At 44.2% G+C, this 26,739-nt stretch overlaps 2 protein-coding genes and 1 non-coding gene across 3 annotated transcripts in view; 2 read left to right on the top strand and 1 right to left on the bottom strand.

Moving 5' to 3' along the window:
* The window catches only part of SLC22A14 (solute carrier family 22 member 14), a 36,787-nt gene that overhangs the window by 9,818 nt on the left and 230 nt on the right, over positions 1-26,739 (bottom strand). The window contains 4 exon segments of the mRNA XM_019022947.4: positions 166-334; positions 1,580-1,734; positions 1,943-2,046; positions 2,758-3,273. Coding sequence (XP_018878492.3) covers positions 166-334; positions 1,580-1,734; positions 1,943-2,046; positions 2,758-3,273 — 944 coding nt within the window.
* On the top strand, positions 5,432-5,538 carry LOC115934086 (U6 spliceosomal RNA). The gene has a single exon (XR_004069935.1). It is a non-coding gene; the product is annotated as a U6 spliceosomal RNA (small nuclear RNA).
* The window catches only part of LOC129532506 (uncharacterized), a 15,764-nt gene continuing 4,401 nt past the window's right edge, over positions 15,377-26,739 (top strand). Inside the window, exons 1-2 of the mRNA XM_055382114.2 lie at positions 15,377-15,468; positions 17,661-18,391. Coding sequence (XP_055238089.2) covers positions 15,377-15,468; positions 17,661-18,391 — 823 coding nt within the window. The remainder of the gene's footprint in view (positions 15,469-17,660; positions 18,392-26,739) is intronic.

Raw genomic sequence — 26,739 nt, 5'->3', positions numbered from 1 at the left:
GGTTCAGAGGCTCTGCCCTTGGTGCCTTCCTATCTCATCCCATCCACATGCACTTTCTCCCAGGGGAAATCCCACCCATTCCCACAGCTTCAAGGACCCTCCATACTCGTCGACATCCAGCCCATCAGACCCAGCCCTGTACATGCCCTGTACTCGCTTGCTCACCAGATATAGGAGATGAGGGGGATCACAAGTATCCCACCCACCAGAAACAGCAGCCGCCAGTGGGGAAGACTGTAGGCGATCCCCGTCAGCAACATGGCCCCAATAGCGAAAAAGCAGTGTTCCAGGATAATGGCGTGGGCCCGGTGCTCACCCACTAACCACTCAGTGGCTGTGCAGAGGCCAAGAGGACAAAACCATGGTTACGTCAGGGTCCCCAGGGCTGCCTTTGCATCCAGCCTTGCTGGGTGTCCCCACCTGCTCTGGACAGCTGAGATCAGGCAAAGCTTCTTCTGCTCGTCTCTGCACTGGGTCCAGAGACAGCCCCTCAGAGCCCGGTAGAGTGCCTCTGTTCCCGCCAGGGCACACCCTTATCTCCTAATCATATACACAGCTTCCATCCCGCTCCACCTGGCTGCTCCCTCTGCACATCCCCTGTCTGACCATGTGCCTCTTATAGAAAAGACACAATACCAGACACGTGGCCTGACACATGGTCAGGCAAGGAATCATTGTCCTTGTCTTTGCTCTGAGTGTATTCGTGCTTTGGCCACCTAGGCCTAAGGCTCCCAATGAGAAGAGGTTCTCCTGCCAGGAAACCCCGAGCAACTAGGCAGCTGCAGCTATAAGGCTGCACTGGGTGCTTTAGTGTCTCATAGGCCTGGGTTGAAGTCCCAGCTTCTTCACTTAGTTGCCATGTGACCCTGTGCAAGTTGGTTAAGTTCTCTGAGGCTAAAGAGTCCTCCTCAGCTGAAGGAGTAATAGAATAGTGCCTGCTGAAGAGAGCCGCATCAGGAGGAAATGAGACAATGCATATAAAGGGCTCGGCAGCTGCCTGGCTTTTTCTTCTCCTTCTCCTTCTTCTTCTTCTCCTTCTCCTCCTCCTCCTCCACCACCACCTCCTCCTCTTCCTCCTTCTTTCTTCTTCTTTCCACCTCCTCCTCCTCCTTATTTCTTCTTCTTTCCTCCTCCTCCTTCTTCTTCTGTTTTTTTTTTGTTTTTTGTTTTTTGTTTTTTTTTTTGCCTGGCCTTTCTTAAGGGCTCAGTAAATGTAACCCATGGGGCTTGGGGGTATGCAAAGAGTATGCGGTGGAAGGTGTGGGGTATGAGGGAGTTAGGAAGGAGGATGAAGGTGGAAGGGCAGTCAGGGCACTGATTCTCTGACATCTGCAGGCAGCCAGGAACGGAGATCCCTTCCACTTCTGCCTGTCCAATTAGGCCCCTGACTCTGTGTCCTGTGGGATCCCAGCAGATGCCCACGCTGCCACACCCCCGCCATGCCCTCTTACAGCTACACCACGCCCCCTTGCCATCCGCCTATGCCGCCACGCCCCCTGCCACTATGTCCCCTTGTCACCCGCCTATGCCGCCATGCCCCTGTGCCACCCTGCCCTGCCCCATTGAGGCCCAGTCTCACCCAAAGAAATGCTGCTGATGGCGTAGCCCACCACTGACTGCGAGATGCCAAAGCGAAAGAACAAATACAGGTGAAAGCTGTTCACGAAGGCTGTCCCAAAGCCGAAGATGATCAGCCCCAGCAGTGACAGCAGGATGGCAGGGTAGCGGCCCATCCTACAGGTGTCAAAGGGAGGCTGCACCAAGTGCTGGGATCTCCCTGGCTGGCCCCAGCCGGATACACCTGGGCCAGGCCCTGAGCCATCCATGGGTCCCTGGAGAACCCCTACCCTCACCTCCCTCAGCCTGACACACTCCAACCCTGAATGCCCATGAGGAGGAGTTGGGATGGCTCGGGGACCAGCAGAAACTCCCGGGGACTCACTGGTCAGTTATGAGCCCGAAGATGAGAGAGCCTATCAGGAGCCCTGCCATGAACATGATCTGTGCAGTGTCCTTCTTCATCTCCATGCCACATACCAAGTCAAACTGTGGGTCAGACACAGAGATTGGCCACGGGTGCCCATCTTTGGGTCCAGAGACTGAGCCTCATCCCAGCGTGGGACCTATAGGCCAAGGGGACCTGGGGTAGGGGCAGGTAACAGTGTGCAGCGTGCCTCAGCTGTTGCCTCTGCTCTGTTACCTCTGCAACCCCTCTGGCACCTGCTCCACCCTGAGAGCTGGGCCTGGAGAGAGTGACCAGAGGCATAGGCCAAGATGTGTTTGTCGGGTAGCGGGTAGCTGAGCAAAGGCAGGAATCAGTGCAGACCCTTTCCCAAAGGCAGGTGCTAGGCCCAACCTGCAGATTCATGCTAGGGCGGTCTGTGTTGTAAAGGGCCTAGATTGCAGCTCAGGTTGGGAAGCCCCGTAAGAGATGCCTCATCAAAGCTGCTTCTTTCCCCAAGCCCTATTTTTTGTGAGTTCTGAGGTCAGAACCACAACTACAGGAGCGATTTCTTGGACAGATGGAAAACCCTGCCATGCAGCACCCATCTCTACCCCAAATGTACTCTATAGATAGGCAGGGCCAGGGCTGGGCAACAGGAACCTAATTTTCTGCCCAGACCCTGCCTCTGCAGGTTGACCTCAGGCCAATGGCTTCCCCTCTCTGAGCTTCGGTTTCCCCACCCATTCAGTGAGGGTGGGAGGCACAACTCTGAGCCTGTAGGGTAGTTACAGACAACCCATGACAAGACATACCTCATTGATCAGCGATCGCTTCTTAGCGTCAGGATAGATCCACCCATCTTGGCATGTGTCTGTGTCATTGAGGCCAAACTGGATGATAGAATCCAGATTCCAAGGCACAGGAAGGTACATGAGGCATGTCAGGAAACTGCCATTGGGTGCTTGGGGTATGGTCAGATTCAGCTGCTCAGCTTCGGACAGGTGGGGGCCCACTGCCAGGATCCAGCTGGTATTGCAATAGGGCTTCTGGGCTGTGAACACGAAGTGGTCAGCAAACATGAAGAAGGCCGACATGATGCTGGGGATAAAGGTGAGGGCTACTAGCCTCTGCTGGAATGTGCCAAACTCCCCCACTGCATCCAGGAGGTTGGCAAACTTGTCATCCTGCTTGGTGTGGACAGCCTTCAATCTGCGTAACAGCATCTCCAGAGACCAGGAATGTGGATGTCCTGCTACCTCATGCTGGTTCAAGTTCCTGGAAGCATCCTGGGATCTGAGCTCTTCCTTGAAGTTCTCCTCTCCTGCCATCTGTCCAAAGAAAGGGTGCAGCTCAGTCTCTGCTGACACCACTTCCTAAACATCAGAGACCAGCATGGGAGCCAGTGACCAGGAACTGGCCTCTGGCTTGAAGCAATATGGATTCCAACCTTGACATTCTCAGTAGTTCCCTCCCTTGCTTTCTTAGTTAATATGATTTATTCTCCCCTGGCCCAACCGTCCTGGAGTTTTAGTGTAATTGAGATTTTTAATGTTTTAGAAAATGCTGTGCTTCTGTTGTCATGAAGGACTAAGTTCTTAGGAACTCTCCTACAACTTCCCCACAACTCAAATTTTTTGTTTACACACACACACTGAGACACCAATCGTCTTGCAAAAGGTAGGAGAGGTCTCTAGGGACCTTTTCTTCAAAAACAAACAAAGATCTGCGTCGTCGGCAGTAGCCAGGAGGCGGGCCCAAGGTGGGAGGCTGGAAGCCTGGGCCACAGAGATGGGGCACCAAGGCTGGTGCAATGATGAGGTGGTGCAGCATGGAGCCAAACTGGAAAGGCAGGAGGGGGGAAGGAGGAAGGTGAGCAGTACTGACTGTCAGCATATTACCTTGCAACAGCAGCAAGGAGGGGAAACTAAGCTTAAAACTCTGTTTTGAGCCAAAACTCTCAGAAGGGGTAACAGTTCCTGGTGCGGGGCACCCCTTGGCTCAGAGCAGAGGCAGAAGCAAGCCTTCTCTAAAGGAAAATTTCTTCAAGTTGATTCTGCAAGACTCTCACGGAGGTACATCAAGCAAAGAGATTATAGCTTGAGAAGGCAAGCCACTCTACAAGTCAACAGAATCCAGAAACCACTGACTTTTAGACTGCAGATGTTGAAACTGTCAGATATAAAATTTAGAACAGCTATTGTATGAACTTTTTAAGGATTTAAAGGTTGTAATTACGAAAATGAACTTACAACAACAATCAGGAAAAAGCAGACACTTTTGGAAGGAAGATTACGAACTTCTAAAAATGAAAGCTTGTTGAACGGCAAGTTGTTGTTGTTGAGATAAAAACACTAAGAGGAAAGTTAAACAAATTTGACACAAAGAATCAGTGAACTGGAATAAATTGCTGAAATGTGAGAGAGAGGTAAAGAGATTTGGTAGATAGAAGATTTAACATGTATCAAATTGGAAGCCCACAAGGAGAAATGGAGACGAAATAAAAACAATGCGTTTTCTAAAACTTTTAAAACAAATTCTTAGATCCAGGAAATGTAACTTAGGCACAACAAATAAAAAAGAAAACCATGGCTAGACACATTGCAATGAAGCTGCAGGACACCAATGACAAAGAAAAGATCTTGAAAATCAGCTGGAGAGAAGACAGGCCACTGACTAATGAAGAGCCTCAGCAGTCTCCTGTTAGAAGCAGGTGCAGGCAGGTAGATCGCTTGAGCCCAGGGGTTCAAGACCAGCCTAGGCAACATAGTGAAACCCTGTCTTTACAAGAAAATTCAAAAAAATTTAGCCAGGCTTGGTGGCATGTGCCTGTAGTCTCAGCTACTCAGGAGGCTGAGGTGGAAGGATCACCTGAGCCAGGGAGGTCGAGGCTGCAGTGAGCCATGATCACGCCACCGTACTCCAGCCTGGATAACAAAGCGAGACCCTGTCTCAAAAAAAGAAAAAAAGAAGATGAAAGTTAAGCAACAAGGAAATCAGGAGAGCGAAGAATATTTTCAAAATGTGGATGGAAAATTGTAGACCACATAGAATTGTATACCCAGCAAAATTGTCTGTCAAGAACTAGGGTAAAAGAAAGGTAATTATAGAGATAACAAGAAATTGAGAGAACACACAGTAAGAGACCTGATTTGATTGAACTTTTTTTTTTTTTTTGAGACAGAGTCTCGCTCTGTCATCCAGGCTGGAGTGCAGTAGTGTGATCTCAGCTCACTGCAAGCTCTGCCTCCCAGGTTCACGCCATTCTCCTGCCTCAGCCTCCCGAGCAGCTGGGACTACAGGCGCCCGCCACCACGCCCGGCTAATTTTTTGTATTTTTTTTTAGTAGAGATGGGGTTTCACCGTGTTGGCCAGGATGGTCTTGATCTCCTGACCTCATGATCCGCCCGCCTCAGCCTCCCAAAGTGCTGGGATTACAGGCGTGAGCCACCGTGCCCGGCCTGATTGAACTTTTAAAAGATAAGAAGGGTGCTGGCTTCAGTAGCACATATACTAAAATTGGAACGATATAGAGAAGATTAGCATGACCTCTGCACAAGGATGACACACAAATTTGTAAAGTGTTCCATATTTAAATAAATAAACAAAAGATAAGAAGGAAAATGATCTCTGGAGGACAGCCGGAGATGTAATAATGAGTGGTAAAAATGGGAAAAATGTAAGCAAATTCAAATATTGATTGTATTAAATAAATACAATCATTGAGATTGTATTGAATCTATAGTGGAGAAGAATTTATATCTTAACAACAATATTGAGTCTTCTAACCCACGAGGATAGAATGAAGATAGAGATAGAGATGATAGAGATAGAGATAGCTCCATATGTTTTTAAGTTAAAAAAAAAAAAACTTGTGAATACATCACAAGTTAAAGAAGAAATCATGGTGGGAGTTTAAAAATATTTATAAATAAGTGACAGTAAGAACCATAACATATCAAAACGTATGGGTGGTATAAAAAGTGGTACTTGTGGCAAGTTTATAGCTTTAAGTGCTTTATAACAGAAAATCAGAAAGACTGAAAATTAATCAACTAAACAACCATCATAAGAAGTGGGAAAAAACACAAAAGAATAAATCTAAAGAAGGTAAAGGAAGAACGTAGTAAAGTTAAGACAAAAATTAAGGAACTAGAAACAAAAGTATAAGAAAGGGAATCAACAAAGTTCAAAATTAGTTCCTTGAATAGATTAATAAGATAGACAAATCTTTAGTGAAATTATGTAAAAAATAAAATAAAAAAGAAGATACAAGTAAGTCTTTTATATATGCAAAAAGGAATATACAGATATAGCAAGACTGAAAATATTAACTGGATACTAACATCAACTTTATGCCAATGAATTTAAAAACAGGTGAATTAAATTTCTAAAACAAAATTACTCAAAACAGATTTAAGAATAAATAGAAAGTCTTAAAAGTTCTATAACGACTAAATTAAAGTAGAAGTAAAAAAATCTTCCCACAAAGGAAGTCCAATTTATATAATTTTTTTTCAGGGAATAGGCAAAGATATATACTCCCAAAGATTTTAACTTTGATAGCACAACTAGAAAATTACAGTACAAAAAGGAAATCACAGATACATTTCATTCATAAAAATGGATGCAAAAAACTCTAAATACAATGTTAGTAAATCAAATTTAATAGTACACTGAGAGAAAAATATATCACAGTAAAGACAGTTTTATTTTATCTTTGAGACAGTGTCTCACTTGGTCACCTAGGCTAGGGTGCAGTGGCACAGTCTCGGCTTACAGCAGCCTTGACCTCCCAGGCTCAAGCAATCTTCCCACCTCAGCCTCCTTGAGTAGCTGAGACTACAGGTGTACCCACCACACCTGGCTAATTTTTATATTTTTTGTAGAGACGAGGTCTTGTTGTGTTGCCCAGGTTGGTCTGGAACTCCTGAGCTCAAGCAATCTGCTTGCCTTGGCAATCTGCCACCATGCACGGCCAGTTAAAAACAGTTTTAACCAGAAATGCAAAGATGGTTTTACTATTAGAAAATATAAATATATATATAAATATATATGTATATATAAATATATGTGTATATATAAATATATATGTATATATAAATATATGTGTATATATAAATATATATGTATATATATATACTTTTTTTTTTGAGACAGAGTCTCACTCTTGTCACCCAGCCTGGAGTGCAGTGATGCCATCTCAGCTCACTGCAACCTCCGCCTCCTGGGTTTAAGCAATTCTCCTGCCTCAGCCTCCTGAGTAGCTGGGATTACAGGGATGCACCACCACGCCTGGCTAATTTTTGTATTTTTTAGTAGAGACGGGGTTTCACCATGTTGGCCAGGCTGGTCTTGAACTCCTGACCTTGGGTGATCCGCCCACCCTGGCCTCCCAAAGTGCTGGGATTACAGGCTCCTGAGCCACTGTGCCTGGCCTAGATAATATATAAATACTTATATTTATATAAGTAATAGATCAATACTTAATAGATCAATGGAGAAAACCATATGATCATGTTTATAGATGCAGAAAACGCATTTGATAAAATTCAACAATTTGTGATTTTTAAAGAAAAATCCTAAGAAAAATGAGAAATTTAATAACGAAAAAACTATCCCCTCCACAAAAAAAAATCCTAAAAAGGAAACATTAAAAGTATCCCTTTTAAAATCAGAGGGAAGACAAAGATGCCCACAATTACTTATTTGACATTATACTGGTGGCCCTAGCCAGTGCAATGAGATAAGAAAGAGAAATTAAAGACATAAAGATTGAAAAGAAAATAAAACCCCAAAGAATCTACAGAGAATTAGAAACAATAGGAGAGCTTAGCAAGGTAGCTGCGTATAATGTGAATATATAAAAGTCAATTGCGTTTCTGTAAACCCAAAACAATTAGAAAATATAATTTGTAAAAGTATGCCATTCAATGAAAATATCTTCAAACTCACTCAAAATTTGCTGAAATGCTAATTACAGCAATACTGTGACATTTCTCACCTATCACATTGGCACATTTTGTTGATGAGGCTGTGGGGAAACAAGCTCTTTCATACATTGCTGATGGGAATGCAAACTGGCACAACCTTTCTGAAGGACAATTTGGCAATATCTGATATGAAAGAACGAGTTAACCCAGACACCCTGATTTGTTTACGTCTTACACATGTTCAGAAAGGACTGCTTGAGTGATTAGTCTTTGGCTGGCTTCTGGAATTGAACTTTTGGAGTGTTCCCTGTGCTACTATTAAGAGTGTTTGGGGCCAGATGCAGTGGCTCATGCCTGTAATCCCAGCATTTGGGGAGGCTGAGGGGGGAGAAATGCCTGAGGCCAGGAGTTCAAGACCAGCCTAGGTAATATAGCAAGACCCAACCCCCATCTCTAAAAAAACAAACAAAAAAATTAGCCAGGCATGGTGGAATACACTTGTAGTCCTAGCGCCCTGGGTGGTTGAGCCATTCCTGATAGCTTGAGCCCAGGAGTTTAAGGCTGCAGTGTGCAAGACCTTATCTCTAAAAAAATATTTAAAAAGAGTGTTTGGCATGCTTGGAACCTTGAACCACATTGTACCAGCTTGTCTAGATAGCTTATGCCTTATGCTGAACATCTTTCCTTCTTGGGGTCTGACATTGGGCAATGCAGTTTCAGTAATTACAGTTAAATCATGAAAGCACTGTGTGGCTTCATGTTCAACCCCCAATAACAATGCTGGGCTTTTAGGCTCAGGGAGATTCCCTGGCAGAAAGACTTCACACATGTTGCTGCAGTTCATTGTTGGGGGAGTAAGGGCTTCCCATGTACTTTCATTGGGAGAAGATGGAAAGATGGTACCCAGTATCCTCTAGACTCCACCCAATGTGCCTTTTCCCTTTATTGACCTTGCATTGTACCCTTTTGTTGCAATAAATTGTAGCAGTGTGTATAATAACTTTTTTTTTTGAGATGAAGTCTCACTGTGTCCCCCAGACTGGAGTGCAGTGGTGTGATCTTGGCTCACTTCAACTTCCGCCTCCCAGGTTCAAGTGATACTCCTGCCTCAGGCTCCCGAGTAGCTGGGACAACAGGTGCACACCACCACATCCGGCTAGTTTTTGTATTTTTGGTAGATATATAGAGTTTTACCATATTGGCCAAGGTGGTCTTGAACTCCTGACCTTAGGTGATCCGCCCACCTTGGCCTCCCAAAATGCTGGGATTACAGGCATGAGCCACTGCACCCGGCCCTAGAACAATTTTTGAGGCCCATGAATGCTTCTGGTGAATTGCAGAGCCTGGGAGCAGTCTTACAGACCACTGATACACTTAAAAAACTATGTATACACTTACTTTTTAATTTAGCAATCCCACTTTGGGAATTTATCCCGAAGACACACTTCCAACAGTAAGAAAATACATGTGTACAAGGTTATTCACACTGCAGCATTGATTGTATCACAAAATATTGGGAAAAAACCTAAATATCCATATACATAGGAGACTGGTTGAATAAACAGTGTTATAGCCACTCAGTGCAATACTAGAACTGGCGCAGTGCCTCACACCTGTAATCCCAGCACTTTGGGAGTCTGAGGCAGGAGGATTGCTTGAGCCCAGGAGTTCAACACCAGCCTGGCCAACAAAATAAGACCCATCTCTACAAAATATAAAATAATTAACCAGGTGTAGTGATTCATGCTGTTAGTCCCAGCTACTTGGGAGGCTAAAGCAGGAGAGTCACTTGAGCCCAGGAGATTGAAGCTGCCATGAGCTATGAATGCTCCACTGCCCTCCAGCCTGGGCGATAGTGTGAGACCATCTCAAAAATAAAAAAGTGACATTATGCAGCTGTAAAAAAGAATCAGGAAAATGTCTATTCATTGATATGGAATGATTTCCAGACCATATTGGTAAGTGAAGAAAGCAAAATGCTCGAGTATCTCTAGTAAGCTGCCCTTCATGTAATAAAAGGGGATATAAGAATATACATGTATCTGCTCGTTTGTGAAAAAAACACAGGAGGATAAGTCACAAACTAATGAGACTAATTATCTCTGAGGGTGAGTGGGTGGGAATGGGTGAAAATAATGAGGGAATGGAATGGGGTAGATGGAATGGGAGGGGAGGGACTGTTCTCTGAGTATAGCTTTTTGTGTAATTCTGATTTTAGAACCTTAGTAAGGTTTCACATACACCCCATCCCCAAATAAGTAATTAACTAAAACCAACCAGTACAAAGAAGTAATCCAAACAGCAGCAAATAAACCTAATGTGATACAAATAAACATCATAACTGCATTGAAGAGGACGGGGAAGAAAAGGACTAATCTAAGTAACTGAAAAATAGCATATCGACTATATATTGTAAAGCTAAAGATGAAAAGAACTGTACACAAGTATTGTTACCCTAGTTAGTGAATTTGTTTCTCGCAGAGATGGATTTGCAGTTCTGAAACTATGTGTATAATATTTAAGCAAATAAGTAACTATATTGTAGATAATAAGAGCTAGGTTTTTGTCAGAGAAAGGAGTTACAATAAAGGACAGGGGAAGCTGGGCACAGTGGCTCACACCTATAATCCCAGCACTTTGGAGGCCAAGGCAGGTGGATCACCTGAGGTCAGGAGTTCAAGACCAGCCTGGCCAACATGTTGAAACCCTGTCTCTACTAAAAAATACAAAAACTAGCTGGATATGGTGGCACCTGCCTGTAATCCCAGCTACTCCAGAGGCTGAGGCAGAGAATTGCTTGAACCCAGGAGGCAGAGGTTGCAGTGAGCTGAGATGGCGCCACTGCCTGGGTGACAGAGCAAGACTCCGTCTAAAACACACACACACACACACAAGACAGGGAAGACTAGAATGAAGACTGTGGTGTTGGATTGGAACCAAAGGTACCAGAATGAACTCATGATAGATAGATAGATAGATAGATAGATAGATAGATAGATAGATAGATAGATAGATAGATAGATGTGTGTGCAAGTCTATTTTCTACCTCTGTCCACTAGATGGCCTAGAAAAAATAACAGCTTAGTAGCAATGAGCACACCTAGTACTCAGATATTGGTTCCTAAATAAAAGAACCAGGGTTCGTTGGAGAAATGGTTGATTCCAGGGTTGGAGCAGGGACAGTACAAGAAGATTATAAAATATCTTGTGGTGCCAGAAAGCAAGAAAGCACCCTAAAATGATGGGGGCACATCAAAAGAACACAAGAGCCAAACTGAAGGTGTGTCCCAAGTGGACAAACCTGGGACAATTTTAGCAATAAAATAAATAATGATCGTAATATGTTATAACCCATAGAATAAATATGAGTCCATAATAATATAAATAACTGAATAAATAAGTAGTATCAAAGGGACAGCTCTTCTTTACTGTAGAATCCCGCAGTAATAAGTGTAGAAAAAATGATGAAAATTCAAAAATCACCATTTGGCAAGCACCAGTTATAATTGTTACAGGCAAGAATCATTGATGAATATTAAAATTAGAGGATGAAAATATGAGAAACAGATAATTACATAATATCAGAGTGTGTCTCACTATAAGATACTTACCATTTACAAAGGGGAAAATAATAACTTCATAGTGAAGAAATTTGGCAGATACCATTTTAACCAAGTAATCAAAATTAAAATCACTAGTAATGGGACATGATGACATCATACACCCCTGCATATGATGTACTAAGGGCACAACAGCACTTCTGAGGTATTCTTGCCAGAAATATATGCCTTAATATAATCATAAGAAAACACCAAACAAGGCTGGGTGGGGAAGGGAGAGCATCAGGAAGAATAGCTAATGGATGCTAGGCTTAATACTTAGGTGATGGGTTGATCCATGCAGCAAACCACCATGGGACACATTTGCCTGTGTAACAAATCTGCACATCCTGCACATGTACCCCTGAACTTAAAATAAAAGTGGAAGAAAATTAAAAAAAAAATCCCACCACCAAACAGATTTAGGGGCATTCTACAAAATAACTGCCTAGTACCTTTCAAGTATTAAAGCATGAAAAAGGCTGAGGAACTTTCCCAGACTGTAGGAGACTAAGAAGACATTGAGAGACAGGACTAGCTGGATTTTCTAGGCTGACTAAGAATCCCTAAGCCTAGCTGGGAAGGTGACCGCATCCACCTTTAAACATGGGGCTTGCAACTTAGCTCACACCTGACCAAACAGGTAGTAAAGAGAGCTCACTAAAATGCTAATTAGGCAAAACCAGGAGGTAAAGAAATAGCCAATCATCTATTGCCTGAGAGCACAGAGGGAGGGAAAATGATCAGGATATAAACCCAGGCATTCAAGCCAGCAACAGCTACCCCCTTTGGGTCCCCTCCCATTTTATGGGAGCTCTGTTTTCACTGTATAAAATCTTGCAATTGCACACTCTTCTGGTCCGTGTTTGTTACAGCTTGAGCTGAGCTTTCGCTCACTGTCCACCACTGCTGTTTGTCACCATCACAGACCCACCGCTGACTTCCACCCCTCCAGATCTGGCAGGGTGTCTGATGTGCTCCTGATCCAGCGAGGTGCCCATTGCCGCTCTGGATTAGGCTAAAGGCTTGCCATTGTTCCTGCACGGCTAAGTGCCCGGGTTCATCCTAATTGAGCTGAACACTAGTCGCTGGGTTCCACAGCTCTCTTCTGTGACCCACAGCTTCTAATAGAGCTCTAACACTCACTGCATGGCCCAAGCTTCCATTCCTTGGAATCTGTGAGGCCAAGAACCCCAAGTCAGAGAACAAGAGGCTTGCTACCATCTTGGAAGCAGCCTGCCACCATCTTGGAAGTGGCCTGCCACCATCTTGGGAGCTCTGGAAGCAAGGACCCCCTGGTAACATTTTGGCAACCACAAAGGGATCTCCAAAGCGGTAATATTGGACTACTTTTGCTTGCTATTCTGTCCTATCCTTCCTTAGAATTGGAGGAAAATACCAGGTACCTGTCAGCCGGTTAAAAATGATTAGCATGGCCGCCGGACTTAAGACTTAGGTGTGAGGCTGTTTGGGGAAGGGCTTTCTAACAACCCCCAACCCTTCTGGGTTGGGAACATTGGTCTGCCTGGAACCAGCTTCCACTTTCAATTTTCCTGGGGTAGCCGAGGGCTGACTAGAGGCAGAAAGCTGTCATCCCAAACTCCCAGCATTAGCCTGTTGAGATCATGGCACAGCCAGAAGTCTCTATTCAACAGTTGCCCATGCATGTGCCCCTACCTTTCCTTCTGACTCATACCTCCTGGGTCCCAACCACGACTTTCTTGAAAGTGTAGCCCCAAAATTCTCCTTACCTCTGAATCTACTTCCTCTGATCCCTGCCTCCTAGGTACTAATGGTTCAGACTTTCATTTCCTCTAGCAAGTTGTATCTCCAAAGGGATCTAAGGAAGCTCTAGGCTGCATCCTTAGGCATCTAGGCTATAAACCCAGGGAGTCTTGTCCCTGGTGTCCCTCCTGATTTAGGTATATAGCTCTCAACATGGGCAGTTATGTGAGACCCATTCCCCACCATCCTTGCCAGGGCCCCAAGTTTGTAAATGGCTAAGAGAGAGAGAAAGAGAGAGAAAGAGAGACAGACAGAGAGAGACAGACAGAGAGACAGACAGAGACAGACAGAGAGCAGAGAGACAGAGAGGAGAGAGAGAGACAGAGAGGAGAAAGAGGCAGAGAGACAACAAGGGAGTCAAAGAGAGAAAGAGAAAGATAGAAATAAAATAAAATAAAATAAAATAAACCCAGTGTGCCCTACACCTTTAAAAGCCAGGGTAAATTTAAAACCTAAAATTGATAATTGAAGGTCTTCTCCATGACCCTATAACACTCCAATACTACCTTGTTGTCAGTGTAAACAAGGACGTAGCCTGAAAAAAACACTGAGACCACTGACAACCCATAGCCTTCCTATCAAAAATCCTTGACCCAGTAACCACGGATGGCCCAAATGCATTCAATCTGTAGCAGCAACTGCTTTGCTAACAGAAGAAAGTAGAAAAGTAACTTTTAGAGGAAACCTCATTGGGAGCACACCTCACCAGTTCAGAATTATTCTAAGTCAAAAAAGCAAAAAGGTAGCTTACTAACTCAAAAATCTTAAAGTATGGGGCTATTCTGTTAGAAAAAGGTAATTTAACACCAACCACTGATAATTCCCTTAACCCAGCAGATTTCCTAACAGGGGATTTAAATCTTAATTACCGTACAAAGATCTGACCAGACCTAGGAGGAACTCCCTTCAGGACAGGACAATAGATGGTTTCTCCCAGGTGATTGAGAAAAAAAACCACAATGGGTATTCAGTAATTGATAAGGAGACTCTTGTGGAAGCAGAGTTAGGAGAATTGCCTAATAATTGGTCTGCTCAAACGTTGGATCTGTTTGCACTCAGCCAAGCCTTAAAGTACTTACAGAATCAAAAAACTTTATCTCAATCCTGACCCAAAATGTTACCTACACGCTCTCTGAAATGAATCTTCATAAGAACTGTTTATGATAATGCATCTTGATGGGGCAAACTGGGTTGTTATGAAATACTCAGGAGCCCAGCCCAGCTCTAGGACTCACCCCTGAGCACAAAGGCAATGTTGGGCACGCTGGTAAAGTACCACTAGAAACCAGCAGCCCGGACCCCTTTCTTTGTGGTCAAGAAAGGTGGGAAAACAGGTGCAGGACTGCTACATCAGTGAGCATAACTAATCCAATAAGCAGAGGTCCACGGGTGGTTATGCACCCTGGAAAGGAATAAGCACTAGGACCATAGAGGACGCTCTAGGACTAATGCTCATCAGAAAATGACTAGGGGTGCTGGCATCCCTATGTTCTTTTTTCTGATGGGAAACATTCCCCCCAAGGCAAAAACACCCCTAAGATGTATTCTGGAGAATTGGGACCAATTTGACCCTCAGACGCTAAGAAAGAAATGACTTATTTTCTTCTGCAGTACCACCTGGCCATGATATCCTCTTCAAGAGAAACCTGCCTTCCTGAGGGAAGTATAAATTATAACACCATCTTACAGCTAGGCCTCTTTTGTAGAAAAGAAGGCAAATGGAGTGAAGTGCCATATGTACAAACTTTCTTTTCATTAACAGACAACTCACAATTATGTAAAAAGTGTGATTTATGCCCTACAGGAAGCCCTCGGAGTCTACTTCCCTACCCCAGCGTCCCCCCGACTCCTTCCCCAACTAATAAGAACCCCCCTTCAACCCAAACGGTCCAAAAGGAGATAAACAAAGGGGTAAACAATGAACCAAAGAGTGCCAATATTCCCCTATTATGCCCCCTCCAAGCAGTAAGAGGAGGAGAATTCAGCCCAGCCAGAGTGCATGTACCTTTTTCTCTCTCATACTTATAGCAAATTAAAATAGACCTATGTAAATTCTCAGATAACCCTGATGGCTATATTGATGTTTTACAAGGGTTAGGACAATCCTTTGATCTGACATGGAGAGATATAATGTTACTGTTAATCTGGCATTAACCCCAAATGAGAGAAGTGACGCCATAACTGGAGCCCGCGAGTTTGGCGATCTCTGGTATCTCAGTCAGGTCAATGATAGGATGACAACAGAGGAAAGAACAATTCCCCACAGGCCAGCAGGCAGTTCCCAGTGTAGACCCTCATTGGGACACAGAATCAGAACATGGAAATTGGTGCCGCAGACATTTGCTAACTTGCGTGCTAGAAGGACTAAGGAAAACTAGAAAGAAGCCTGTGAATTATTCAATGATGTCCACTGTAACACATGGAAAGGAAGAAAATCCTACCGCCTTTCTGGTGAGACTAAGGGAGGCACTGAGGAAGCATACCTCCCTGTCACCTGACTCTATTGAAGGCCAACTAATCTTAAAGGATAAGTTTATCACTCAGTCAGCTGCAGACATTAGAAAAAAACTTCAAAAGCCTGCCTTAGGCCCAGAGCAAAACTTAAAAACCCTATTGAACTTGGTAACCTTGGTTTTTTATAATAGAGATCAGGAGGAGCAGGTGGAATGGGACAAATGGGATTTTAAAAAGGCCACCGCTTTAGTCATGGCCCTCAGGCAAGCAAACTTTGGAGGCTCTGGAAAAGGGAAAGGCTGGGCAAATCAAATGCCTAATAAGGCTTGCTTCCAGTGTGGTCTACAAGGACACTTTAAAAAAGATTGTCCAAATAGAAATAAGCCACCCCCTCGTCCATGCCCCTTATGTCAAGGGCATCACTGGAAGTCCCACTGCCCCAAGGGATGAAGGTCCTCTGAGTCAGAAGCCACTAACCAGATGATCCAGAAGCAGGACTGAGGGTTCCCGGAGCAAGCACCAGCCCATGCCATCACCCTCACAGAGCCCCGGGTATGCTTGACCATTGAGGGCCAGGAGGTTAACTGTCTCCTGGACACTGGCACAGCCTTCTCAGTCTTACTCTCCTGTCCTGGACAACTGTCCTCCAGATCTGTCACTATCCGAGGGCTCCTAGGACAGCCAGTCACTAGATACTTCTCCCAGCCACTAAGTTGTGACTGGGGAACTTGACTCTTTTCACATGTTTTTCTAATTATGCCTGAAAGCCCCATTTCCTTGTTATGGAGAGACATTCTAGCAAAAGCAGGAGCCATTACACACCTGAACATAGGAGAAGGAACACCCATTTGTTGTCCCCTGCTTGAGGAAGGAATTAATCCTGAAGTCTGGGCAACAGAAGGACAATATGGACAAGCAAAGAATTCCTGTCCTGTTCAAATTAAACTAAAGAATTCTGCCTCCTTTCCCTACCAAAGGCAGTACCCCCTTAGACACGAGGCCCAACAGGGACTCCAAAAAATTATTAAGAACCTAAAAGCCCAAGGCCTAGTAAAACCATGCAGTAGCCCCTGCAATACTCCAATTTTAGGAGTACAGAAACCCAATGGACAGTGGAGGTTAGTGCAGGATCTCAGGATTATCAATGAGGCTGTTGTCCCTCTATACCCAGCTATACCTAACCTTTATACTCTGCTTTCCCAAATACCAGAGGAAGCAGAGTGGTTTACAGTCCTGGACCTTAAGGATGCCTTTTTCTGCAACCCTGTACATCCTGACTCTCAATTCTTGTTTGCCTTTGAAGATCCTTCTAACCCAACCTCTCAACTCACCAGGACTGTTTTACCCCAAGAGTTCAGGGATATAGCCCCCATCTATTTGGCCAGGCATTAGCCCAAGACTTGAGCCAGTTCTCATACCTGGACACTCTTGTCCTTTGGTACATGGATGATTTACTTTTAGCCACCCGTTCAGAAACCTTGTGCCATCAAGCCACCCAAGTGCTCTTAAATTTCCTTGCCACCTGTGGCTACAAGGTTTCCAAACCAAAGGCTCAGCTCTGCTCACAGCAGGTTAAATACTTAAGGCTAAAATTATCCAAAGGCACCAGGACCCTCAGTGAAGAATGTATCCAGCCTACACTGGCTTTTCCTCATCCCAAAACCCTAAAGCAACTAAGAGAGTTCCTTGGCATAACAGGCTTCTGCCAAATATGGATTCCCAGGTACGGCAAAATAGCCAGGCCATTATATACACTAATTAAGGAAACTCAAAAAGCCAATACCCATTTAGTAAGATGGACACCTGAAGCAGAAGCAGCTTTCCAGGCCCTAAAGAAGGCCCTAACCCAAGCCCCAGTGTTAAGCTTGCCAATGGGGCAAGACTTTATATGTCACAGAAAAAAACAGGAATAGTTCTAGGAGTCCTTACACAGGTCTGAGGGATCAGCTTGCATCCCGTGGCATACCTCAGTAAGGAAATTGATGTAGTGGCAAAAGGTTGGCCTCATTGTTTACGGGTAGTGGCGGCAGTAGCAGTCCTAGTATCTGAAGCAGTTAAAATAATACAGGGAAGAGATCTTACTGTGTGGACATCTCATGATATAAATGTCATACTCATTGCTAAAGGAGACTTGTGGCTGTCAGACAACTTTTTGCTTAAATATCAGCCTGTATTACTTGAAGGGCCAGTGCTGCAACTGTGCACTTGTGCAACTCTTAACCCAGCCACAGTTCTTCCAGACAATGAAGAAAAGATAGAACATAACTGTCAACAGGTGATTGCTCAAACCTATGCCGCTCAAGGGGACCTTCTAGAGGTTCCCTTGACTGATCCCGACCTCAACTTGTATACTGATGGAAGTTCCTTTGTAGAAAAAGGAATTCGAAAAGTGGGGTATGCAGTGGTCAGTAATAATGAAATACTTGAAAGTAATCCCCTCACTCCAGGAACCAGCACTCAGCTGGCAAAACTAATAGCCCTCACTTTGGCACTAAAATTAGGAGAAGGAAAAAGGGTAAATATATATACACACTCTAAGTATGGTTACCTAGTCCTCCATGCCCACGCAGCAATATGGAGAGAAAGGAAATTCCTAACTTCCGAGGGAACACCTATCAAACATCAGGAAGCCACTAGGAGATTATTATTGGCTGTACAGAAACCTAAAGAGGTGGCAGTCTTACACTGCCAGTGTCATCAGAAAGGAAAGGAAAAGGAAATAGAAGGGAACCGCCAAGCAGATATTGAAGCCAAAAGAGCCACAAAGCAGGACCCTTCATTAAAAATGCTTATAGAAGGACCCCTAGTATGGGGTAATCCCCTCTGGGAAACCAAGCCCCAGTACTCAACAGGAGAAATAGAATAGGGAACCTCATGAGGACATAGTTTCCTCCTCTCAGGATGGCTAGCCAACGAAGAAGGAAAAATACTTTTGCCTGCAGCTAACCAATGAAAATTACTTAAAATCCTTCACCAAACCTTTCACTTAGGCATTGATAGCACCCATCAGATGGCCAAATTATTGTTTACTGGACCAGGCCTTTTTAAAACTGTCAAGCAGATAGTCAGGGCCTGTAAAGTGTGCCAAAGAAATAATCCCCTACACTGCAGGCCATACATTTCAATCCCTGTCTCTTTAACCTCTTTGTTAAGTTTGTCTCTTCCAGAATCAAAGCTGTAAAACTACAAATCGATCTTCAAATGGAGCCCCAGATGCAGTCCATGACTAAGATCTACCACGGACCCCTGGACTGGCCTGCTAGCCCACGCTCCAATGTTGATGACATCGAAGGCACCCCTCCCAAGGAAATCTCAACTGCATGACCCCTACTATGCCCCAATTCCGCAGGAAGCAGTTAGAACGGTCATCGGCCAACCTCCCCAACAGCACTTGAGTTTTCCTGTTGAGAGGGAGAACTGAGAGACAGGACTAGCTGGATTTCCCAGGCCAACTAAGAATCCCTAAGCCTATCTGGGAAAGTGACCGTATCCACCTTTAAACATGGGGCTTGCAACTTAGCTCACACCCGACTAATCAGATAGTAAGGAGAGCTCACTAAAATGCTAATTAGGCAAAAACAGGAGGTAAAGAAATAGACAATCATCTATTGCCTGAGAGCACAGCAGGAGGGACAATGATCAGGATATAAACCCAGGCATTCAAGCCAGCAACAGCTACCCCCTTTGGGTCCCCTCCCTTTGTATGGGAGCTCTGTTTTCACTGTATAAAATCTTGCAATTGCACACTCTTCTGGTCCATATTTGTTACAGCTCAAGCTAAGTTTTCGCTCGCCATCCACCACTGCTGTTTGTCGCTGTTGCAGACCCGCCGCTGACTTCCACCCCTCCGGATCTGGCAGGGTGTCTGCTGTGCTCCTGATCCAGCGAGGTGCCCATTGCCACTCCGGATAGGGCTAAAGGCTTGCCATTGTTCCTGCATGGCTAAGTGCCTGGGTTCATCCTAATCGAGCTGAACACTAGTAGCTGGGTTTCATGGTTCTCTTCCGTGACCCACAGCTTCTAATAGAGCTATAACACTCACCGCATGGCCCAAGATTCCATTCCTTAGAATCCTTGAGGCCAAGAACCCCAGATCAGAGAACAAGAGGCTTGCTGCCATCTTGGAAGCAGCCCGCCACCATCTTGGGAGCTCTGGAAGCAAGGACCCCCTGGGTAACAACATGACAACGAATCACAGTGTGGGATCCTGGATTGGATCTCAGACTGGGAAAAGAATGTTAATGGGAGAACTTGCCAAGTTCAAGTTAGGTCTATAGATTAGTTAATAGTAACATGTCAGTGTTAATTTTCTGGGTTAGATAAGTAAGATGCCAACATTAGGGGGATCTGGGCGTAGAAGGAATGGGAAGTCTGTGTTCATTTTTTTGCAATTTTTTTTTTTTTTTTTTTTTTTTGTAGAGATAGAGTCACACTCTGTCACCCAGGTTGGATTGCAGTGGCACAATCATAGCTCACTGCAGCTGAACTCCTGGGCTTAGGTGCGCCTTCTGTCTCAGCCTTCAGAGAAGCTATGTCTATAGGTGTGTGCCACCATGCAGGGCTAATTTTTTTATTTTTTGTAGAGATCAGGCCTCACTTTGTTGTCCAGGATGGTCTTGAACTTCTGGCCTCAAGCGATCCTCCCATCTTGGTCTCCCAAAGTTCTGGGATTACTGGCATGAGCCACTGTGCCCAGCCTCACAACTTTTGTTAAAACCCTAAAATCATTTCAAACTAAGACGATTTTTAAAAACGGGAAACTTTAAAAGATACCATTTTTAATATTGAAATATAGATTAGGAACAATCTAACAAAATACATACAAGACACCCATTAGGATGACTATTATTAATTTTTTTAATCATTTCAAACTAACATGATTTTTTAAAATGGGAAATTTTAAAAGATACCATTTATAATATTGAAATATAGATTAGAAACAACCTAACAAAATATGTACAAGACACCCATTAGGATGACAATTATTAATTTTTTAAAAGAAAAGGAAACAAATGTTGGTGAGGATGTGGAGAAATTCAAACCCTTTTGTATTGGAATGTAAAAGGGTGTAGCCACTATGGAAAACAGTATGATGGTCCCTAAAAAAATTAAAAATAGGAGTACCATTTGATCCAACAATCTAATTCTGGGCACATACACAAAAGAATTGAAAGCAGGAGCTCAAACAGATTTGTACACCCATGTTCACAGCAGCATTGTTCACAATAGACAAAAGGTGGAAACAACACAAATGTCCATGGATGGATGAATGGATAAAGAAAGTGTGGTGTACACATACAATGGAATATGGATCAGCCTTAAAAATGAATAAAATTATAATATGTGTTACAGTATGAATGAACCTTGAAAACATTCTGCTAAGTGAAATACCAAATCACAAAAGGACATGTATGATTACACTTATATGAGGTACCTAGTCAAATTCATAGACACAGAAAGTAGAATTGTGGTTACCAGGGACTGAGGGAGGAGGAAAAGGGGAGTTATTATGTAGTAGGTACAGAATTTCAGTTTGGGAAAATGAAATAGTTCCGGAGATGGATGGTAGTGAAGGTTGCACAATGATGTGAATTACTTAATGCCACTGAACTGTGCACTTAACAATGGTTAAGATGTTAAATTTTGTGTTGTGTATATATTACCACATTTTAAAAAATGGTTTAAAAATATGTGCAAGACCTATGTGTAAAATAATAAAACGTACAGAAATATATGAAGAAAGAAAAGTAAATGTAGAGCTATCTCATGGTCATGAATAAAAGTTGTCAATTCTCCATATTGATCTGTAGATTCAATACAACTCTAGTCAAAATCCAAAAGGTATTTTTTATAAAATTATTTTTGGCAAGAAGATTCTAAAATGTATATTGAAGGACAAAGGGCATAAATACCTAAGAAAATTCTGAAGAATAATAAGAATGATGTGCCCTGCAAATTATCAAACTTTATTATAAAGTTATATGAATTAATGAGAATATGCCAACATAGAAATAGCTAATAGAAAGTCCAGAAATATATCCATGCAAACTTAAAGTTTTGATATCTGAGAGGGGAGTGGCATGATAGGTCAGTAAATGGAAAAATAAATTAAAATTAGATTCGTCACATCATAAACAAAAATTCCAGCCCTATTAAGGCCTTAAATTGCAAGAACAACACTTTTAATAGAAAATATAAGGGAATCTATTTCTGACTTTCGGGTGAGGAAGGATTTCCTAATCAAGACACAAAAACTATGCTGTTTTGTGCTAACCACAAAATTTTAAATTTATAAATTTGACTACAGGTATATAAGAATGTATAAATTTTAGTATATTTATACAGTGAAATACAATATAGCAATATTAAACTTGCCAAATTTAGCAATATAGCAGTCTTAAGCAGACAAAACTTAAAAATGAAAATCTTAAAGTGGAAAAAAACTGGACACAACTGGAAGGAGATATTTGCACACACACACACACACTCACACACACACCTATATCTGAAAAAGGACTAGGATCAAGACCGTGTAAAGAGTATGTACAGAACCACAAATCAGGCCAAGCACAGTGGGTCACACCTGTAATCCCAGCACTTTGGGAGGCCAAGGTGGGTGGATCACCTGAGGTCAGGAGTTCGAGACCAGCCTGGCCAATGTGGTGAAACCCTGTCTCCAGTAAAAAAAAAAAATACAAAAATTAGCCAGGCATGATGGTGCACACTTGTAATCCCAGCTACTCGGGAGGCTGTGGTAGGAGAATCACCTGAACCCAGGAGGCAGAGGCTGCAGTGAGCTGAGATCTGGCCACTGCACTCCCACCTGGGCAACAGAGCAAGACTCCATCTCAAAAACAAACTAACAAACAAACAAACAAAAAACCCACAAATCAGGGCCAGGCACGGTGGCTCACGCCTGTAATCCCAGCACTTTGGGAGGTCGAGGTGGGTGGAATCACCTGAGGTCAGGAGTTTGACACCAGACTGGCCAACATGGTGAAACCCAGTCTCTACTAAAAATACAAACATTAGCCAGGCGTGGTGGCACACGTCTGTAATCCCAGTTACTCGGGAGGCCGAGGCAGGAGAATTGCTTGAAGGAGGCAGAGGTTGCAGTGAGCCGAGGTGGTGCCACTGCACTCCAGCCTGGGCGACAGAGTGACTCCGTCTAAAAAAAAAAAAAAAAAAAGAAAAGAAAAATGGGCCAAAGACCTGAACAGGCATTTTACGAAGAGGAAACTCGTGTGGCCTACGAACATGTGAAGATGCTCAACCTCTTTAATAATGAGGGAAATGCAAATCAAGACCATGGTAGGATATTTATACTCATTGACAAACTTTAGAAGTTTTTTGTTTTTTGAGACAGTTTTGCTCTTGTTGCCTGGGCTGGAGTGCAATGGCGCAATCTCAGCTCACCGCAACCTTCACTCCCCCGGTTCAAGCAATTCTCCTGCCTCAGCCTCCCAAGTAGCTGGGATTACAGGCGCACGCCACCATACCCGGCTAATTTTGTATTTTTAGTAGAGACTGGGTAGGACGGGTTTTCTCCATGTTGGTCAGGCTGGTCTTAAACTCCCAACCTCAGGTGATCTGCCCACCTCGGCCTCCCAAAGTGCTGGGATTACAGGCGTGAGCCATCATGTCTGGCCAAATTGAGAAGTTTGATAACACCAAGTGGTGGAGAAAACTACCTTGCATACATTCCTGGCAGAATTATTCATAGACCCACTTTGGAAAACAATTTGACATTGTCTTATAAAGTTGAATATCTGTATACCTTATGACCCAGCAATGCTACTCCCAGGTATATACTCTAGGGAGCCATTTGTACATATGATCCAGGAAATAAGTACCAAAATGTTCATGACACTTTTCAACTGTGAAAAAAGAGCCCAAATGCACATCAATGAAAGAATGCCTAAATTGTAGTAGATTTATACAGTGGAATACAATATAGCAGTGAAAATGAAGAAGCTTCAGCTCCATCCATCAACCTGTATGAGTCTCAAAGACAGGATGTTCAGTGAAAAAAGTAAGCCTCAGAAAACTGATGCTCTTTTTATAAAGTTTGGAAACAAGCAAGACTAAAGAAATAATTTCAGTATGTCATGCAATAAAACTATAGATTTTTTTTAACAGCAAGGATGAAATTCGGGAAACCATCTCTGAGGGGAGACAGAGGAATGATGTCAAGGAAGAGGTGGACTGAAATCATTAGAAATGTTCTGGCGCTTTGGGTGGGTGATGGATTCACATGTGTCTGTTTTTATTTTGAAAAAATATATTGTGCCCAAGGACCCTCTCCTGAAACATCCACTCCTGCTCTTCCTGCAGGGCCCCCTCCCCTCTGCTGGAGACTGATAAAGGCAGCAGTCCCCCACTGTGGTGGGGGTATCCCCTGTTTAGTGAACTTCTGCCTACTACTACTTGCTCTTAGTATTTTCCACAGCCAAAACTCATCTTCACATTGATCATGTTAATGGCTACAGAATCTTTGTTAAGGTGCTGTTTACTTCATGGTAGCTACTGGGCACCAAGGCTGTTTCTCACTGCTTCCTCACTACCCCAGACAACTTTTCTGTACACATTATTGTGCAGAAGGCTCTCTTTCTTCCCTGGGCTAAGGTCTAAGAAGTAGGATTGCTTATATGGCTCTTATAACATAGGCTCATAATGTCCTCCGGAAAAAGCAACCCATTTCAGAGTCCACAACAGTTCACGAGGTGTCCATTTCCTTACAGTCCCACCAGCAGCATTGGGTCTTATAATTTGTATTGCTTTTCGGTCATTTTGTAGTATGATGAGAACCCTTGTCTCTGTTCTTGTGATTTTTTTTTTTTAATTTTGTGGGAGGCTGATCACCCACATTGTCAGGCCAGGTGTCTTTGAAGGGGACATTCTTCCATGTATTCTCACATTTCCTACACTCTGGTCCTTCGTCTCACAGGAACTTGCTCCCTAAGCACTGCAGGAGACACTGAGGCATATTGTAATGATTAGCGGAGGCCTCCTTTCTAAGTTCTTCCTCTCATTTCTGCCAAGATCCCTGCACATTCTCAGCATTCTGGGAAAGTTTCTTCAGAGAATTCTTTAGAGGACGGGCCTTGGCTGGAACACCAGGGGCCCTTGCCTGGCTGGGGATAGCACTGTGGGCCTAGAGGGCAGGGATCTGTGGGGAGGCCGAGCTGCATTCGCCAAATCTATCCCTCTTCGGCCGGCCCTGGAGGAGTGACCCAGCCTGGCCCCCAGCCCCCATGGGGTCCTCACCTGGGCATGTTACCAAGCTGCCCCAGTAGCCCTAGCCAAGGCTAGGGCCACTTTCAGAAGCCACCACGAGCCCCTCACTCTACTATTGGACAGGGTGGACAGGGATGGAGAAGAGCTCACTGTCTGCTTGAGGAGAAGTCCCCTTTCCCTCTTGGGCCCCTAGTTTTCTACCAGTCACACTAGCGGGCTGCCTCCTTCTCAGACTGCGACTGCTGTTCCATAATCCAGGGAAGAGGTCTCCAGCTCATCGTCTATGGGACAAATCCAGCCTGCAGACACATTTCCCTTGGCTAGCCCATTTGGTGCCTCACTGTATCTTGGAATGTGATTTAACTGCCAAAAGTTGATTTCACATAAATGCAGCATTTTCTTTTTGAAGTTTGGCCAATGGGACAGCATTCCCATCTGGCAACAATTAGCAAATCTGAGCAGGGGCCCCTCCTTTAGACTGAGAGTCTGCTCTGTTTTTTGTTATTATTGTTGTTGTTGTTGTTTGTTTGTTTTTGAGACAGAATCTCGGTCTGTCACCCAGGCTGGAATGTAGTGGTGTGCTCTCGGCTTACTGCACCCTCTGCTTCCTGGGTTCAAGTGATTCTCCTGGCTCAGCCTCCCGAGTAGCTGGTACTACAGGTGCAAGCCACCACACCTGGCTAATTTTTGTATTTTTAGTAGAGATGGGGTTTCACCATGTTGGCCAGGCTGGTCTTGAACTCCTTACCTCAAGTGATCTTCCCGCCTCGGCCTCCCAAAGTGCTGGGATTACAGGCGTGAGCCACTGCACCCAGCTCCTGCTACTTCTGATGTATGCATGCAGGAGGCCCAGCAGAGCCCGGCACCATTTCCCCATTTCACTTGTCTTTGCCTCCTGCCTGGCCCCGAGTTCGGGATCCCTTATCTCAGCAGGATTTGGAGGTGCATAAGAGGCAGGGAACGCAGAGGGAGAGCATGCTTAGATGTGTGTGTGCTGGGAGGTGGGGGAGGCTGCATAAGCGCCCCCCCGGAAAGATCTATGCCTAATCCTCAGAACTCGTAAATATGTTTCCTTACATGGCAAGGGGGGTTAAAGTTGCAGATGAAGTTAAGGTTACTACTTAGCTGACTTTAAAATAGATTATCCTGGATTGTCAGGTAGGTCCCATTAATCCCAGGATCCTTAAACGCATAAGACCCAAAGAAATGCAGCGTGATAAAGATTTGGGCAGCCGTTGGTGGCTTTGAAGATGCAAGGGGTCCCAGAGCCAAGGAATGCAGGAGGCTCTAGAAGCTGGAAAAGGCAAGGAAGGAAATGAGCTCTGCCCTAGAGCCTCCAGAAAGGAAGGCAATCCTTCTGAGACCTTGATCTTAGCCTGCTGAGGCCCATTTGTTCTTCTGACCTCCAAAACCATAAGGTAATAAGTCTCTGCTGTTTCAAGCCACTAAGTGTGGGCATTTGTTATAGCAGCAATAGGAAACCAATACAGGATGTATGTGTGTAAGGCTGGAGAGGGTGGAGGTGGATAAGGGAGACTTTCCAGGGAGGGAGAGCCTCCGCTGTCCTCTCAGAGATGTGGCTTCTGGACCAGAGCCATCTGTACCAGCCTCCCTCTGCAGGGACCGCTTCAGCATCCCCCAGCACCACCTGATACCCCAATACCCTGGAGCACTCACTCCCTCTACCCATCCCAAAAGTCCTCTGCCAGGTGGACAGGCCCCAGGCAATTGGCTCTCAATGTGCCAAAGAGGTAACTGAGGCCTGGGAGAAGCATAGCCAGGAGCAGCA

The sequence above is a fragment of the Gorilla gorilla genome, chromosome 2, assembly GCF_029281585.2.
Source record: "Gorilla gorilla gorilla isolate KB3781 chromosome 2, NHGRI_mGorGor1-v2.1_pri, whole genome shotgun sequence".
Taxonomy (NCBI): Eukaryota; Metazoa; Chordata; class Mammalia; order Primates; family Hominidae; genus Gorilla; species Gorilla gorilla.
Note: the sequence above shows the minus strand (reverse complement) of the source record. Positions and strands in the feature narration are given on the sequence as shown.